This window comes from Ranitomeya variabilis, chromosome 3 (assembly GCF_051348905.1).
Source record: "Ranitomeya variabilis isolate aRanVar5 chromosome 3, aRanVar5.hap1, whole genome shotgun sequence".
Lineage (NCBI taxonomy): Eukaryota > Metazoa > Chordata > Amphibia > Anura > Dendrobatidae > Ranitomeya > Ranitomeya variabilis.
Genome location: NC_135234.1, coordinates 475,614,465 through 475,634,338, shown reverse-complemented (window position 1 = coordinate 475,634,338; position 19,874 = coordinate 475,614,465). Strand labels below are relative to the sequence as shown.

The 19,874-nt window shown below is 41.0% G+C and overlaps 1 protein-coding gene across 3 annotated transcripts in view; it reads left to right on the top strand.

The window, feature by feature from the left end:
• Positions 1-19,874, top strand: part of DMD (dystrophin) — a 3,762,639-nt gene that overhangs the window by 1,000,130 nt on the left and 2,742,635 nt on the right. For all 3 annotated transcript variants that reach the window (XM_077296691.1, XM_077296689.1, XM_077296690.1), the window contains exon 8: positions 13,190-13,368. In XM_077296691.1, coding sequence (XP_077152806.1) covers positions 13,190-13,368 — 179 coding nt within the window. The remainder of the gene's footprint in view (positions 1-13,189; positions 13,369-19,874) is intronic.

The window sequence follows — 19,874 nt, the reverse complement described above, 5'->3', positions numbered from 1 at the left end:
GGATCTTCCAGGCCTAATCACATTGAGAGCCCCACCCTGGTGTAAAGATGCCCTGGGTTTTAGTGTGTGGTGGCAGTAAGAAGAGTCACAGAGGACCATACAAGGTACAATGAGCTACAGAGGTGAGTGGTGAGTATCAGTTTTTGGGGCTTTTCTCAGCAGCTTAAATGAATTATGCCTAATGGTCAGGAGAGACCCTAGAGCATAATAATCGACATATAGTTAGTGGAGAATACATTTGCTGCAAATTGAATTTTGCTGGTAAAATTCGCCCTATTTGGTGAATTCAGATTTCCTCAGATTCGCTCATCTCTAATGTTGTTGATGTTGGTGTTCTGCCCACATCTTTGGATTTTACTATCAAATTATCTATCTACAAAAAGAAAAAACTAGAGCAGCACTAAATCCGTATAATTCGGGTGCAAGCCTCTCAAACTATTGGCTATTAGATCAAAAATAGAAAAATAATGAAAGAGGTACCACTACCTGGTCTTATAGGCAAAACTAGAGGATTTATTTCATGCCCAAAGTGAATTATGTTTTGACTTCCACAATGAGCCTTTCTCAAGTGAAATTTCATTTTTGAAATGCTCACTGTGGTACCTGAAACTTCATTCACTTTACTTTATTCTATCTATCTATTCTATCTTTCTTTTATCTAATCTGCTCATTTTATTTTTTAAAGTACGGCAAATTACATAAACAGTCTTCAGGGCTATAAAGTCATACATTTGAAAATATATAACTAAAAAATGAGTAGACACAAAATAAATATAAAAGATTAAATACTGTACAATTTGTTCTAAACTTGCACTGAGCTTCCTTTAATATTCCTATAAATAACTAACGCAAAAGTCTTAATGTTGCAGTTTTGACCATTTTCCACATATGCAGGAGCAGATAACAGGCTTCCCTATTTCAGTGTGAACTATAAATAATAAAGGCATTGATTTATAGTCTTAGCTGTTTATTTGCGTGTTTCTAATCATAAAGAACATTGCAGTACAAAGAGTTTATTCAGGAAAGTTTCTGTGGTGCAGTTTTTTAAAAAATTCCAAGTACTAAGCCATTTTTGGATATTGCCTATACAATTCCAATTATGTTCTTTATTACTATTATACCTTCTTTATATTTTTGCAAGGTCATGTAGTAACTTTCTTATTGGAGCATCTCTTATTTTTTCAATTATTATATATCTTTAAGTATTAATTAAAGAGAAGGCTGATGAACAGCTTATTGATACAAATTTCAATACAGAAAAAATGAGAAGATGTTCGGCTTCCCTAAATTTGTACAAAAATTTGGCTTTGTACTCTTAAGGAAGCACTCCTATCAAAACTTTTATCCTCTTAATATATTGCAGTTAGCATATTTTATATCACCACATACTTTCAGTTGCTAATTTTGCCTTTCTACCCACCTAATTATTCTCTTTTCCATTAGGTCTATGACATCACATGATTAAAAACTGACTAGCTGAATCCTGCTAAGCTCTATGCAGAAACAGAAAGTCTATGTTCCTTCTATGAGTCATAACTCGGTGCAAAAGTCGCTAGCATGGGGGATTGAAGCATCTGGGTCAGGAATTGAAGAGTGGAATGATAAATACAGGGAAAAGAGACTTACTGTTTCTACACAGAGAAAATAGATGAATTAGCTGTATAGAAAGGCAAAATGAGCAATTGTAAAGACACAGTGCCATATAATATAATAATTGCAATATATTAAAAGGATGAAAACTTTGATGGGAGTGGTTCTTTAAAAATTGTGTTATAACACTGAGGTCTCCTAGGACTGTACCCAACCTCTTTCAAGCTTTTTAATGCAAATACAGCCTTAGTAATGTCCAAATGACCACATCACCTCTGACTATGGTGATCATATGGTAAGTTAACCAACAGCCTGTTCTTCTCCCAATTGTCTTCTTGTTATGTACAGATTCTACAGTTCTTATGGCTTTTTCTTCCTAAGGCTAGGGTGTGAGTTGTGACATCCTTTCACTATCAAGATTAACCACAATATAGCTGCAACATTCCTTGCTAAGGCTTTTATACAGGCTGTGATAGTCCCTTCTGATATGCTATGCTTTACAATTTGACACTATAGCTGTAGGCATCACATGGAGTCCCACCAATGCAATCTTTTGCAATGTGTAAAATAGCCGTTGCCATTTGAAGTGATTTGCACAAGGCAAATGGCAAGGTTTTTAAATTTGCTGATTTTGCTGAATTTCGAGAACTTTGACACAATTTGATTTGCTTTGAGTCAATTTTCTTATCTCTTCTATTAATTATATATTTATGAAAGCACCTTCAAATAATCATAACAAGCTCTCTTTTTTTACTCAAGTGCACTACATTAATAGAATAGCACACCATTTCTAAAATATTCCTGACATTACTTGCCTTTTGAACAGTTCTTTACACTAAATATGAGTCATTCACATGTTCAGAAGCATCTGTTCTTAACATTCCTTGAAGTTAATTAAGGACTTTTTAATTGAGCAAATGTAATACATTATATGGTAATGACAAAATAATAAATCTCGTCACAGACTGCAAGTAACACCACAACCACAGGTTAGCATAGATGTCTTGTGACAAAGTATCACAAAAATATTTTTTTAAAACACTCATTATTTTGCTTCATGTATCTTGGCTAATGTGACTCCAGCATAAGGAACAACACATCTGTTGATAATGATTAGATGGCTTAAAGAAGAAAGTGACCATATAAATTGTAAGAAGAAAATGTATGGTCAAAAGACACTTACTATATTATAATAGTGTGTACCATTAAAGTTTATATACTCTGGTTTTCTTCCAAAGTATATATAATGAGTGCAATTCAATTTAATTTAAGTGAAAATATACAGTTTTTCTGGAGTCAACTTGTTCCATTGAAGAGAGCTAAAAACATATTTTAGAACTTAAATTTTAGAACATATTCTTGGTGTAAGTGCACAAAATATGAATTATTATTTCCCATATGCACTATAGTAGTTAAAGCAACCATTAAAAAGTTGCATCTGTCATTCAGTTCTTTCAACTGAAATGCCCTTGCCTAAAGGAAATGAGATGTACTGCTTTAGATCCTTTTTTCACTAGATTGATTTTTTGCAACAGTTTGAATTATGAAGATTGATTTTAACATTTTTGCTTACAAATAGCAACTTGTGGAAACATAGAGGCATAGTTACTTAGGTTGAAAAAAGATCTAGGTACATAAAGGTCTACCAACTTGAGGTTAACACTATTAATGCCATTTAAAAACTAATATATATCTATATATATCTATATATATATATATATCTATATATATATATATATCTATATATATATATCTATATATATATATATATATCTATATATATATAATTGTCTAAGGGTCACTTCCGTCTGTCTGTCCTTCTGTCTTTTTGTCTGTCTTTCTGTCACGGATATTCATTGGTCGTGGCCTCTGTCTGTCATGGAATCCAAGTCGCTGATTGGTCGCGCCAGCTGCCTGTCATGGCTGCCGCGACCAATCAGCGATGGCCACAGTCCGATTAGTCCCTCCCTACTCCCCTGTAGTCAGTGCCCCCGCTCCATACTCCCCGCAGTCACGGCTCACACAGGGTTAATGCCAGCGGTAATGGACCGCGTTATGCTGCGGGTAACTCACTCCATTACCGCCGCTATTAACCCTGTGTGACCAAGTTTTTACTATTGACGCAGCCTATGCAGCGTCAATAGTAAAAACATCTAATGTTAAAAATAATAAAAAAATAAAAAATCATTATATACTCACCTTCTGCCACCTTTCCCGCTCCTCATGATGCTCCGGTGACCGGTCCATGCAAGCGGCACGTTCTGGTGGCAAGGATGGTCTGGGAGAAGGACCTTCCATGACATCATCGGTCATGTGACCGCGACGTCATCACAGGTCCTGCGTGAGAAGGACCTGCCATGATGTCACGGTCACATGACCGTGACGTCATCACACCCTGGGACTGGAAGCTGCCGCCTGCACCCCACACAGGCGACAGAACTACAACGCGCCTGCGGAAGGTGAGTATATGCTTATTTTTTTATTTTTTTAACCTGTGACATACGTGGCTGGGCAATATACTACATAGCTGGGCAATATACTATGTGACTGCCCAATATACTACGTGGCTGGGCAATATACTATGTGGCTCTGTGCTGTATACTATGTTACTGGGCAATATACTACGTCACTGGGCAAAATACTACGTCACTGGGCAATATACTATGTCGCTGGGCAATATACTATGTTGCTGGGCAATATACAACATTGCTGGGCAATATACTACGTCACTGGGTAATATACTACGTCGCTGAGCAATATACTACATGGCTGGGCAATATACTATGTGCTGGGCAATATACTACGAGTCTGGGCAATATACTGTGTGGCTGGGCAATATACTACGTCACTGGTCAATATACTACGTGGGCTGTGCTATATACTACATGGGCTGTGCTATATACTACGTGACTGGGCAATATACTATGTCACTGGGCAATATACTATGTCACTGGGCAATATACTATGTCACTGGGCAATATACTATGTCGCTGGGCAATATACTACGTGGCTGGGCAATATACTATGTCACTGGGCAATATACTACGTCATTGGGCAATATACTACGTGGCTGGGCAATATACAACGTCACTGGGCAATATACAACATCACTGGGCAATATACTATGTCACTGGGCAATATACTATGTCGCTGGGTAATATACTACATCGCTGGGCAATATACTACGTGGCTGGGCAATATACTATGTCACTGGGCAATATACTACGTCACTAGGCAATATACTACGTCACTGGGCAATATACTACATCGCTGGGCAATATACTACGTAACTGGGCAATATACTATGTGGCTGGGCAATATACTATGTGGCTGGGCAATATACTATGTGGCTGGGCAATATACTACATGGCTGGGCAATGTACTATGTGGCTGGGCAATATACTACGTGGGCTGTGCATACATACATATTCTAGAATACCCGATGCGTTAGAATCGGGCCACCATCTAGTTCTTTTATAACATCTTTGTTAAATGACTCCACTATTTTACATCATGAACCACAGTGCATGATTTATGAAACTTTGGGAACAGTACAGAAAACTGGCATAAAAAAGGACTTTGAGTAAGATATGTGGTGCTGCACATGGAGGCCCACGTCACTTGCATTAAAAAGAACTTTGAGCAAGATTTGCAGCGCTGCATATAGAGGCCCATGTTTTTTGTATAAAAAAGGACTTTGAGTAAGATTTGTGGAGCTGCACATGGAGGCCCATGTGACTTTTAAGGTGCAACTTATTCATTAAAAATCTTGAGTCAGGCTCATCTTAGGCTACTTTCACACACAGCGTATTTGCTGCGTATTTTTACGCGCGCGTATTTTGCTGCTGCTTTACCTGCGTTTTTTTACGCAGGCAAAAAACGCAGCTGCTTTCACACACTGCGTTTTTTGCTGCGTTTTTTGCAGCTGCGTTTTTTTCAACATTGTGTACTGAAAATAAAGTTTGTTTGAAAAAAAAAAAAGGGGAAAAAATCCAAGTCACTAAAGGACCTGGTCCCTCTGCCGACTGGGAAATAGCCGACTCTGTGTGAGAACGCTAAATCCCAGTGCACAGAGGGACCTGGGCCTTTAGCCGACTGGGATTTAGCGTTCTCTATACTGAGCCGGCTATTTCCAAGTCGGCAGAAGGACCAGGTCCATTTGGACAATAATTATAGTATTAACCCCTTCATAACGCATGATGCACTTACGTCATATATCATAAAAATATCAGAAAAAAAAATATCACTTTTGCTCCATTTAAAAAAATAAATTTGGAATTGATGTGATCAGAAAGGTCTGACCAATCAAAATGTAAAATAATCTGATAAGTAAACGGCATAACGAGAAAAAAACTAGAAACGCCATAATTACGTTTTTTTTGGTCGCAGCAACATTGCAATAAAATGAAATAAGAGGTGATCAAAACATGGTATCCACGCCAAAATGGTATCAATAAGAACGTCCCGCCAAAATAAAAAAAAATCCCAATGGCGATGTGGATGGAAAAATAAGTTATGGGAAGGAAATTAAAAAAAAAAAAAAAAAAAAAAAAACGGAAAATCGCCCGAGGGTTAAAACACTCCTAGGTGCATGCATGGAAAAAATCTGTGGTTGTGTGATCTACAAAAATGATCACCAGTAAATAAAACGGGACGCGGATGAGATTGGCGCAGAATATTGTACACACTGGGATTAAGGGGAAAATTTGTGTGTATAATTGTCACATATAAATAAATGTGTAATCAGATGTCATATCTAGTCTGCGGCTCAATATTACTGCAAAAAATCACATGACAGTATTCATATCTATCTATATACAATGAGGGTCCTTCTATCTACTGGGATTTAGCATTCTTATATAGAGCAGGCGAAATCCAAGTCACTAAAGGACCTGGTCCCTCTGCCGACTGGGAAATAGCCCACTCTGTGTGAGAAAGCTAAATCCCAGTGCACAGAAGGACCTGGGCCTTTAGCCGACTGGGATTTAGCTTTCTCACACAGAGCAGGCTATTTCCCAGTCGGCAGAGGGACCAGGTCCTTTAGCCGACTTGGATTTAGCCACAACCATGCTGCTTCACTGGGGGGCGGGGGCTTCCCTCTTCCTGTCCGACGTCACATCCGGTCCTGGGTGTCAACCCCTCCGTACAAAGACGCCGACACCCAGGACAAAGGCGCTGTGTGTGGACGGTAAATATGGGGCCCTATGGGGATACGCAGACACGCCGCTGCGTAAAGAATTGACATGTCAATTCTTTTTACGCCGGCGTGTTTGCAGACAAAAGCGCCGCGTTTTTTTGCGGTGTGTCTGAACGGCAAAGTGAATTTCTCATTCACTTTGCCGGCAGACGAAAATGACATTGCGCATTTTTGAAAAGCGCCCGCAAAATAGCGCTCAAAAATGCGTTATGTCTGAAAGGAGCCTTACTCCACCATGCCTCCATTATCAGTCTGACATTAATATTGCTAGTCTTGATGGATAGGGCAAATAGTTTTAAGGGAATAGAGCCCATAAAAATATGGCATCATTCATTAGTCCTCTAATCAATTAGATCTGCAGAGGCTGAAGTTTAGGAAACATGGTAATTGGAGTACCTCAAGCGTACTGAACACCCTAATTAGTATTACTTCTGTTACTGCAATATGAAGTTAGCAATTACAACGTTAAAGATGTATTTTTCTGGACTATATTCCCTCTCACAATGTGTTTGCAGGGTGAAAATAGGATGGCATTGTAGTATGGAGTCTAATAAAGACCCCTGTGTCTGTCATGTTAGTAATCTTCTTAAGGTCTGTCACCAAAAATGTGAGTCTGTGCAATTTATAAATGTAGTTATTGTAACAAGCAGGATACATTTCTCAGAAGGTATTTAGAAATAGCATGTGTGCTTCAGTCCCTAGGAGACCAATGGAAACTGTGCTTTAATCACACATTGCCTGACCACTGGTTTTGTGAACTACATTAGTACCTATTCTCTAGAGATTACTGCCTAGCACAATCATAAAGGCCTGAAAAGGATGTTTATCACCCACTCTCCTCGTCATTGAAAAATCTACCTGAATGGCACAGCATGTGTTAACATATTGCTACTTTTCTGCTTTACATTCATAATTTTAATTGTTCATTTTGAGAGCTTCTCTTGAAAGCAAAAGCTAAATTTCCAATTTACTCTTTACTGGTAATAGGCTATTCTGCATGGATCATAGACACTTCCCTAAATCAAATCAGCCGACTCTCATAATACAATACACCAGCTGCTTATTTGTCCTCAGCATGTCTATTTTGTGATTACTACCAAGAGCTATTTTACAATGCTTAATTTAAGCAGCTTCATCAGTGTCGGGTGTACTGCAGCTACATTTACAGCTGAGGGTTGTGTGGTCATTTAGCATAGTAAATACCAAGCTTCTTGCTGTATAAAAATTATCAATTATATTACGGTAAAATTAGATTTCCTTAATGAATTAATTAAAGTAGTTAGCCCATCAGCACAATTTATGATACTAACATATGTCATTCGAAAGAATCCTTCTATCAGGACCCCCACTAGCTCTAGAAATAAAGGAGCACAGTGAATCTGTCAGCAGGTTTTTGCTACTTCATATGAACATTAGCATGATGTAGGCAAAGGGATCCTGAATCCAACAATGCATCACTTAATTTACTGGGTGCAGCGGTTCTGACTCAATCAGAGTTCTTAGATTTTGCATAAAGCAAAGCTAAGAAAGTTAACCCCACCCACATAAAGCTATGTAGACAGTGAGCTGCTTATCGAAGTAGCATGCCTGTGCTGCTGTAGTACTAGCAATGATAATCACCAGGTGATAAAACATTCACTGTTTCTAAACAACACACAGCCTGACATGGGACACATCATTGTAACCTGTGTTTTAAACCCTAGCTCCTGCTGTCATCAAATTACACAGCAAAAATCTGCTGACAGATTACCTTTAAGCATCATGACTTCTTCACAACATTTCCCTGCATATGCATATTCCTGTTCACCTACTGTGCAGGGAATTATAACATATCACCATTTGTTTGATATGGGGAACCATGATGCTAAAAAAGTGAAAGCAATCAGAGTCTCTACATCAAAGAACCTAGTCACCCCTGGTTACTATTCCTGTTGATAAATATCAGTAAACTTAACCTGTTGATTTGGCCACTAATATAAGATTATTGAACCTTATTGGGGTAGGGAATATACACCGTACTTATACAGTTCACGTTAAACTAATTGTCAGCGACTTTTTACTGATTGAGATTTTGGAGAATTTTTAAGTCAAGTCAAAACCTTGAGCTTTTTCTCGTTTTCCTACAACCATACCTGATCCATTTTTATAGTTTAGCAGTGCATATTAATTTACATATTCCAACTCACTGTCTTCCAATAATACATACCGTAATTAAACCATATCTTCCCAAGATAAGCAATGTGCACGTATGCAGACGTCCACATGATATAACCTAGAAGAGATGTTATTCTGTAGAAAGGGCCAGTTTCTTCTATTGCTCCATGGTCCAGAAATCATACTCACATGGCTTATGGGGGTGGAGGAGGGTATGCAGCTATGCAACTCCATATACAGTAAGCAGTGATGCTCTGTTTTTTGTGACACCTTTCAGCTCACTGAGATTGACTAGATGGGCTAATTCGTTCTCCCCATGCATATTGATGATCCACGAGTAGTGTTGGGAGAAGTCAAACAGTAGAGTTCAATGTCCGTACTGAACACCTACAGTAGTGTTCGGGCATGGACCCGGAACATGGACTTCTCCAGGAAGTTACTGTTCAGATTTGGCACCCAAAACATCAGGTGTTTCCTTTGCTGTCATCTGCATGACAGTGTGAGAAACACTCATGGCTCTGATTGGCGACAAGATAATTACGGCCAGTCAGAGAGCTGCAGTTTCCACGCTGTCAGATGACAGCATGAGAAAGCTGCTGTGACCAGTGGTAAAAGGGTTATGATGAGAGAGTACTACTCCCATCAGCCTACACCTGCTGTCGCTGATAACAGCAAAAGCAGGCATCGCAAATGGGAGTATTCATCAGTTGGCACCTTTGCTAAAAATAAATACATTTAAAAAAATAATGTGAGGTCTCTTCTATTTTTGATAACCAGTGCAGGCAAAACTAACAGCTGCGAGCTGCAACTCACAGCTGGTAGCTTTACTATGGCTAGTTATCAAGAATAGTCAAGTCCCCAAGCTATTTTTTTATATTACATAAACAAATAAGCATGGGGTCTCCCCATTTTTGACAATCAGCCAAGCTAAGTGGGCTGGTATTCTAATGCTGGTAAGGAGCCATGGATATTGCCTCCTCAGCCAAAAAATAGCAGCTTGCAGCCTCCCCAGAAAAGGCACATTTATTAGATGTGCCAATTCTGGCACTTTGCATGGCTCTTCCTACTTGCCCTGGTGCGGTGGCAAGAGTGATAACGGTTGTGGGGTTGATGTGAGCTGTTTTATGACTGCTGACATCAAGCCCACGGGTTAGTAATGGAGAAGCGTCTACAAAATAACCTTTATTACTAACCCCATTGTTTGTTGTAAAAAAATACACAGCCAGAATAAAGATCTTTATTGAAAAGAAAGACATGTACTCCTTTATTTGAACCAAAAATTAAAAAGCACAGTTATACTCACGTTACCCCTATTCCATTGAAGCCATTGTCCCTTGTAAAAAAACATAAAATAATAAACAACCATTATACTCACCTTACGCCTAAGCCATTGATGCCTTTGAGTATTAGAAAGTTTATTTTTTTACACATCAAGTCCTCCGGTTAAAATTTTGCATTGCCCCGACAACCTACTTAACATTTTTTGAATATGCTTTCTTATGTTCTACTTATGGTCTTATGGTCTACTCAGTGCTCACTTTCTGAAACAATCATGGGAGATGAGAGGAGACAGGAAAGTGGTAGTATCTCTGCTATCCTTATTGAAAAAAATCAACAAGCATGGGATTGATAAGGCTACGTTTAGGTGGATTCATAACTGGCGCAGTGATTGTATTCAAAGAGTGGTAATAAATAAAGATGAGTGAACCTTTCAAGGTTCAGTTTGTTTCGATTTGCTGAACAATTAAGCTGCCGTCACACTAGCAGTATTTGGTCAGTATTTTACATCAGTATTTCTCAGCCAAAACCAGGAGTGGGTGATAAATGCAGAAGTGGTGCATATGTTTCTATTATACTTTTCCTCTAATTGTTCCACTCCTGGTTTTGGCTTACAAATACTGATGTAAAATACTGACCAAATACTGCTAGTGTGACGGCAGCCTCAGATGTTTGCAGAACATGCTTGATCAACGGTTCGACAAATGTACTTGAATATCATTAGATTGAATGGGACGCCAAACCAAATGTATACACAACACCTTAAGGGCTGACAAAAAACTTCCCAAACAGCTAAAATTAGGGGTAGATAGCAGGCATCAATTGACCCACATTTTCAGCTTGGAATTGAAGTTTCAATGAGGACCTGTTGATTAAATGTGCGGTGTAAGCCTTCTTAGCTGGAAGACCTGATACCTCATGCAATACCTCCATTTTTTTTTATTCCAGCCACACTCAAATGGCACAAACATCAGTTTCATACAGTACTATTGGTAGAAAAATGTAAGTAACGTAAGACTGGTATTTGACTAAAAGTAAGTGCAGGCCTGTAGGTCTGGGAACCATACTGCAACAGGCCCCACAGATGAAAGAAACCCAACTTGGAGTATAAATATTTCCCTAAATTAGACAGAGAACAGAAAACATAGCATCAATTTAACTACAGTAGGAATTTGATGATCCCACAGCAGAAGTCAGCCATGCGACATGAATGAGGTATTAGGGTCTGGGCCAGCATTTAGAGCTTTGAATTTAAGTTTCAATTAAGATGTGGTGGCTAAGGGAGCAGTATAAGTCTCCTTATCCGGGAGCCCTGATACCTCATGCAACACCTTTTTTTTTTCCAGCCATACTCAGATGGCACAAACATCAGTTTTGTACAGTACTATTGGTAAAAAAAAATGTAAAGAAAGTAACACAAGTAGTTGACTGAAAGTGAGTGCAGGCCTCGTGGCTGTACCACAATATAAGGCCTGCCGATTTGTAAGTGGAAATCTGGCCTTTTGATTTGCCACTGAAACTCAGTTTTAGTGCAAATGATTAGGAGTAGGAAATTTGGCCTCGTGGCTGCACCACCCTATTAGGCCTAATGATTTTTAAGTGGAAATCTGACCTTCTGATGTGCCACTGAAGCACAGTTTTAGCACAAACGATTTGGATTGGCTAATTGAGCCTCATTGCTACACCACTATATTAAGCCTCATGATTTTTACATGTAAATCTGGTCTTCTGATTTGCCACTGAAGCACAGTTTTAGCACAAATGATTTGGAGTAGGTAATTGGGCCTCATGGCTACACCTCTATATTAGGCATAATGATTTTTAAGTGTAAATCTAGCCTTATGATTTGCCACTGAACGACAGTTTTAGCACAAACAATTTGGAGTAGCAAATGGGACTTTCAGAGACTGCCGCACAGTTTTTGCACAATTTACTTCGATGCTGAAGATTAATTTCACACAGGACAGGATCCTATCTATTTAACTGCCAAGTTCACTTTCAGCACCAGCACTAGTGCAGGAGCGACCTCTCTGCACTGTGACACTGAGCAAATGGCGCCAGAAAAACAAGATGTCTGCTTTTTATATAGCCAGCGACTTGTGACTTCGGCATCCAATCACAGAAGACCTTGTGCCATGATGTTGTGGCAGTTTCTGCACCTTGATTGGTTGTCAGAATCAACACACATAAAGATAAGCGAAAAAAATAGCTTGCATCGCTCCTGTAATCTCTCCACAAGCTCCTCTAACTTCTGCACACCCCTTCCCCCCATTAGATGCGTCACACGACACCCCCCCTGCTCATCATGCAGCACCACTATCCTATCCAAAGTAATAACAACAGCATTAGTGGAAACGTGATGATTTAAGAACTGTTACTGAATCTAGCCAACTTTGAGTAAAAATGCTTGTTAAAGTTAACACGAATCTGAATGTGCTGCAGTCGATTATTATAAATAAATAGGGATAGTCAATTAAAGTCATCAGCCAGTATCTGTATAGTCTAGAGCACAACATTATTTTTGATGGTAATATATCAAGTCTATTTACTCCTAATTTTTTTTTAAGAAGGTATGTCATGTGGAAATATTTTGGTAATACATTTAATAAAATATGCATAGACAAATACCACATAAAAGTTGATGTACAGCTTTGTTCACTGTGAATACAGAGGCATAATAAATCCCAAGTTATGAATTTCTATAGTACAATAAAGAGTATAATGGTTTGAAATGTGCTTAAATGAGAAATCATTATCATTTTTACACGGAGATTTTGCTCATTGGTATGCTACATCTACAGAAAAGTTTACAGATGATTATAGAGCTCTAATTAGTCCCGGGAGGGTGCTGGAAAGGCCGAGCTTCTGCTCATTAGTCTGACTGCATGGTTGGAAGACGATTTTAGGTACATTTAATGTGCATAATTTACAGTGAATGACACACACCTATGTTTCTTTTTTCATTTCCAGATATCGCAACAGCTCATCCCGACAAGAAGTCCATTTTAATGTATGTAACATCACTCTTCCAAGGTTTACCACAAAAAGTATCCATTGAATCTCTTCAAGAATTGGAAACTTTGCCACGCCAAATAATCTCTCCAGAAGAGCAAATCAGACATTTTGATCAACAGCATTTCTCTCAGCAAGTATGGAGGGTTTTTTCTTTTAGAAAAATGACATATTCATATCTGTGTCAATGCAAAAAAATATATAATTGACTCATTTGTAGGAATATATCTGCTGCATGACAGCTTTGTGTCTCTACTTTCCATTAAATTGCCAGTTACTTTTTAACAGTATTCAATAGATATTTTTGACGAGTGTCAATTATGTTTTCAGAAACTTTTCAGCATACTATATAAATTTTTCCTGTTGTATTTAAAAACAAATCTGTCATGATTTAGCACCTTTATGGATGTTGTATAGTATTTTTACTGAACCATAACTCTTCTGACCTCCCTCTTTTTCCGGTGATGCTCCAGAAGAAGGTTGCACCAATGTGCATTGCACAATCTCGATGTCCAGCTTGTTTCTCTTGCCTTGGCCAATAGGCCATGGTAAAAGACAAATATTGCTGGTGTCTGATCATTGTACATGTTAGATGATGTGGTCAGCAATTGCAGCATCCAAGGTATTTGACATAGGAGTCCATTAGCCAGGACCTAAAAATTATCCCTTTTCTGCTTCAAGCATCTGACTTTTTGGCCTTGAAAAACTTTATGTACAGTTCCACTGAACATATAATAATAACCTCTAAAAGAAAAATACAATAATTAATTATGCATGAATGTGTGAAAAAAAGAAAAAAAAATATGGTGAAACTGATGATGTGTTTTGCTTTTTGCTTTTTTGGCATTTCATAATCAAGTAAACCAGAAAAATTAATACATTATGCCAGCCTCAAAATATTACCAGTACAATCTTCCAACAATTTCCACAAAAATAATTTTGCCATCTTGATGGAAAGTAAAGAAAAATATAGCTCTCTAGTCTCTTCTATCAACAAATTACTTTTTTTTTAATAAAGCATATTTTTATTGGACAAAAATACTAAAGCATGAAATAACACTGTACTTATGTGGTGTCACCATAAACTTACCAACCTGTAGAAGAAATTGACCATATGTTATTCACATAGTAAACAGTGAAAAAAGTGAAATATTTTTTTTCTCTATTATAAGCCATAAAAGGAATAAAAGTTCATTAAGACGCAGCATGCACTCTAAGAAGGTGAAAAATAGAAAAAAAAAGTCTTGACTTTGGGTCCAAAATACGTTTAATATTAAGAGGTAAATGAGCTAACAAAATACTTCATACATTGCTGTAGAGTAGAATTCTCAAAAAGACCATTGTTAAAAAGTTATTCTTTGTACATTTGTCAAAAATAGATAGTGCTTCATTGCCTTGTTTGTAAGTTTAGCATCAGTTTAAGGGTATGTTTTTTTCAGTTTGCAGCAATTTTTCAAAAAGAAAAGTGACTCACAGTCAATGCTTAACTTAGGCCTAACTTAGAAACCTGAGTTTCACATGTGTTCTCTCTCTGTGCTCTTCATTAGTAGAACATGTAAAGATCATAGTCTATGGGGCTGTTCATGTGTTCTTGTGATATGTCTGATTTTGATCCAAGTCATGGATCATAATTGCATAATGAAGTCACTGGATCTGTGAAAGAAATCAGCCCACTGATGGCATGTTAGTTTAAAAAAAACAGCAATTTCTACTTACTATCTTCTAGGAGAAGATGACATGTTGAAAGATAAAGAATTAGCAACAGAGGATAAAAAGTCTGAAAATAATCCAGTGACATTCGTATCAACATATAGCCCCTAGTTTGGTGCAGTTAACTCACTTTTTAGAGAACTCATCTTTTTTCAAGATAAAAAACTCAAGTCCATTTTATCCAAACCAGTGCAGTTTGTAGCCTGAAAAGCTCCCAGAATTGGAGATATACTGTCACCAAGTCAATATCTAAATTAATCTATAAAATCTAACAACAAAAGGGTCATATAATTGTGTATACACCGTCTGCACATGCTGAAACTATATGCAGAATACCAAAAGTGTTTCCTCCTCAGTAACAAATAAAAAATATGACATATATACTACATTAACAGAGAAACATGGTGCATGTGTATTCTTAAAACACTATCAACACTAGGTATTAACATCAGGAAAGACATGATCTATCATTATTAATAAAGACCTGGTTTAATTACACCTTACTTGGTCCCATTAAGTCAGCTGGTATGTCTAGGATATGACAAAACACGTCGTTGTTTTAGTTTGTCTAGTGCAATGATTAAGGGCATGTATCCAAAACGCATCTGCCAGACATTTTAACCTCACAAGTGGTCATGTGTGAGGTATGAATGTGGATTTTAATGACTATTTGAGTAAATGCTTGGAATTTTTTCCTCGGATCTACCAGCCACTGCAATTCCTCTCATCTTTATTTTATGTTATATTATATTTTATGTCAATTATTCACTTTTACATATAACTTAGGAATCAGAAAATGAGATGCATGATCACAGATGCTTTATGCATTGATATATAACTGATTCCAAGTGTTCCTTGAGAAAAGAGCTAGCACCATGTTCCTTAACTGACTTTTTAGTTCTTTAGATGTAGATGCAGCGCCCCAGAGTCCTGGTCGTTGCAGTACTGTGGCTCAGCCACTAAGGGGAGCCATGGTACGTTCGATGGCACTGAAGGAGTTCCTCCAATCAGGTATCACAGACACCAATATGTTTCACAGCAGGGCCTCCGGGGGGAGCTAAGGGTGCTATTCATTAGGCCACTCCCCACCATAGTGGGTAAACTGGGGGTCAGGCAGGAAGTTAGAGAGAACGCTGACGGGATTGAACAGAGCAACACCCTGTGGCAGAGGGTGTTGTGAAGGGAGAGACTGTAGGGTCTCTGCCAGGGGTGGGATCCTGGCAGAGGCTTGGCATTGAGAGAACGTAACGGGACCGTGCCTGCTCAGCTTAGCGGCGGTGCCCAAGAAAGGACTAGAAGCGAGGCAGATTGTGCTGAGTGAGAAACGAGATCAAGCAGAAGGAGAATACCAGCAGGGGTTGTGTTGAAAGAGGCAGCACCCTGCTGAGGCGCAATACCGGTGGCCGGAACGCCGAGGGAGTGGATTAGAATACAGCTTCAAGCCATACTCCAAACAGCGGCAGGACAGTCGGTCTCAGGCGGGCTGTCTACCACATATCACCTATGAAGTCTTGGGGGGCAATTGCGGGAGAGGGGCGTCTCTAGGGTCCCGGAAGAACTCCAGGCCTACCTGACAAACGGGTGCCATTCCAACCTGAATACAGGGAGGGGTGGATTACAGAGGAACATCAAATCGAGTTGTGAGGGAACTTAAGAAACAGACACAACCGTTGTGGGGTCACTTTCCGTGAGCACAGCAGGGAAGGACTACAACACATAGCGCTAGAAGGAAGGCACAGATTTCCACCTGAGAGGAGGACTCTGGAGGTGCCATTGGACCGGCTGGACTTGCGTAGCCTGGTGAACCGTGTTCTGGACTGAGGACTCAGAGATCTCCAGTAAAGAGGTAAAGAGACTGCAACCTGGTGTCCTCGTTATTTATCGCGACCTGCACCCCACAACTGCACCGCTACATCGCTATCATCACCACCAACACCCACACCTTGCATTCTACTGTGCGCCCCCACGGCAGGGTCACGGACCGGGGCCTAGCCGCCGTGACAACCCCAGAAGCAGAAACTCGGAGGCCCGGTACCGGGTACCCCTCGGCCCTGCGGCGGTGGAGGGGGCGCGACAGAACTTGGCGTCACGAACAGGATCTACTTAAGCCTGAAGAATCAGGTCATGTGTGCCTAGAGACTGTGATTTACTGTGCTTGAACTGTACTTTATTGAGAGGACTGTGTGTTGTGCCATTTGCCGCCAATATCCGCCGCCATTGCAGCGCTGTGGAGAGCGCAGGAAGAGAAGAGGGGCGTGGAGTGGGCGTAGACAAGCTGGAGAGCGCGAAGAACAATGGCCGCCCAGTCTAAGTATTTCTGTGTCCTGAGGACGTGCCCGTCAACAGCTGAGGTACGCCTCCTGATCTTGGTCGGAGGGTGGAGACCATGGGGACGGGGCCGCCCATGGAAGAGACCGCGGGAAGAAGACGCGGGAGAGGAGAAAAAGATGGCGACACCCGGAGCACCATGCGGAGCTGACCCGGCCCGGCCTGAGGCTGCGCGGCCTGGGGTAGCCCCAGAGATACCAACACTGCGGGGTCTGACCCTCGCAGGGCCACAGATGGGACGACCCCCTGTACCGATGTCCGCGGAGTGCGCGGCCGCAGCCGAGGCCCGACAGTTAGCACGCCGGCTGAAAGAGGATGCCCGTGTGCTTGCTCGGATGGGTCAGCCAACGGAGATCCGCTTGTCCCCAGTATCCCCCGCTCCGTCCCACCTGGCCGCGTCTGAAGGTACGCTACCGACTCCGGACCTGAAAATAATTCCGGACGCCGAACACTTCCGGCGTCTGATGGCCGCCTGGCGGAGCCGACCCCAGCCGGCGGAGCAGATTGATTCGATTGGCGCGCCGGAGATTCCGACCTCGCACTGGGGTGTGGTGGTGGCCTTTAATCCCCGATATGGGAGAGGAGTGATCCAAGAAATTGGAGAGCCAGTACAAGTTCGGGTAGACCGAGAAGAGGTGGAACCTTGCCGCGGGGGGTTTGATCGCGACCTGGAGCCAGGAGATGCCGTCACCTATACGAGGTGGAAGAGGGACGCCAGTGAGACGGGCTGGTTCGCTCGAGGGGTCCAGCGATGCATCGCCCTCCGGGCTGCGGCGGGGACACCAGAAGGGGATAGTCCCGGAGGAAAGGCAGCAGAACCCGGCCCCGCGGAACCGCAAGGAGCCCAGCCTCGCCGCACACCAGAGGGACGTGTGCACCTGCCGACAAGGAGGACCCCCCGGAGGGGAACCTTATCCTTACTGGGACCAGAACGGCATCCTGGCTCACCGGGCCGATCTGTTGGTCTGGTGAGGCCCGAAAAGAGATCACCTTCCGCAGAACCTCAGTAAGACATTGCTGTCAGAAAATGTAAATAGTTGCTATTTTATTGTTTTAACTATTCCTGATTGTTTGCTGCTAAAACCCGTCCAGGGTAAACTTTAAAAGGTGACCCCTTTGTTGACCCGGGGTCACTACTGCTGTTTCTTTGAAGTTTTGCACAAAAGTTACACAAACTGCAGTAATCATGGACTGTGCATGATTCGAACTTCCTTGTAAATAGTTGCACCTTCTTAAGGGTGCCTCCTACTGGTTTTAGTTAAAAGACACTTTGCGAAGATGCCATTCCGGAGCCTTTGCGTGGACTGGTAGGCTGAGAAGACGAGCTACCTCAGAAAGGCTTGGTTCCCTCTTAAAGGGGATGCGTGGAATTGAACTTGAAAGCGATACTGTTTTAGAACAGTAATATGATGATGCTTTGAAAAGAATGTAACTGTTTTACACGAAAAGTTATACGTGTTTAAATTGTTTGAATTGTGAGATCTGAAAATAATGTTTTGTGAAAGGAAGAGATGCAGAGAGCCCGCAGGGGTAGAAGTAGAGATCTGCATAGTTGAAAGTAAAGAAGTAATGATGAAGGTGAGGATAGAAGGTAAACCCTGCGTCCCCATAGAAAGTTACTTTGTTACTAAGGACAGAAAGCGAACCCGTAGGGGTTAGAGAGTGAGTCCTTAAAGGAGCCGAGTAGAGCTGGCTCAGAGTTCTTTAAACGAAAGGAATGTTATGTCTATACTATGTATAGTAGCGAAAGGCAGTAGGCCCTGGCTGAACGGGGCGGTCCTGTAAAAGAAAGGAGAGGCAGTAGGTCTGGTGCCATAGGGACAGGCGGTCCTGCAGGTTCAAAGTAGGAGAATGTGAAGTTACCCTACCCTGTAATGTGATTATAGGAAGGCCTTTGGTAAACTAAGAGTGTATGTTTCTTAAAGGCAATGTTAATTTATTGTTCCAGAATTTGCACTAAGTAGAATACCCGGTTGGGTAACAGGAGTTATGTATAGCCTGTAATTTATAATGTTGACTATGTTTGTAACGTTAAAAGTGTCCTCACCTCCCATAAAGGGAAGCCTGTTCAAGTATACTTATTGTATTGCACTCAACAAAATTGTATGTCTGTTTACTAATCTGTATTGTTGTTTTTCTTCCCAGTCCCGGAGTACTGTGTTTAACCAGGGGGGAGTGCAGTGCCCCAGAGTCCTGGTCGTTGCAGTACTGTGGCTCAGCCACTAAGGGGAGCCATGGTACGTTCGATGGCACTGAAGGAGTTCCTCCAATCAGGTATCACAGACACCAATATGTTTCACAGCAGGGCCTCCGGGGGGAGCTAAGGGTGCTATTCATTAGGCCACTCCCCACCATAGTGGGTAAACTGGGGGTCAGGCAGGAAGTTAGAGAGAACGCTGACGGGATTGAACAGAGCAACACCCTGTGGCAGAGGGTGTTGTGAAGGGAGAGACTGTAGGGTCTCTGCCAGGGGTGGGATCCTGGCAGAGGCTTGGCATTGAGAGAACGTAACGGGACCGTGCCTGCTCAGCTTAGCGGCGGTGCCCAAGAAAGGACTAGAAGCGAGGCAGATTGTGCTGAGTGAGAAACGAGATCAAGCAGAAGG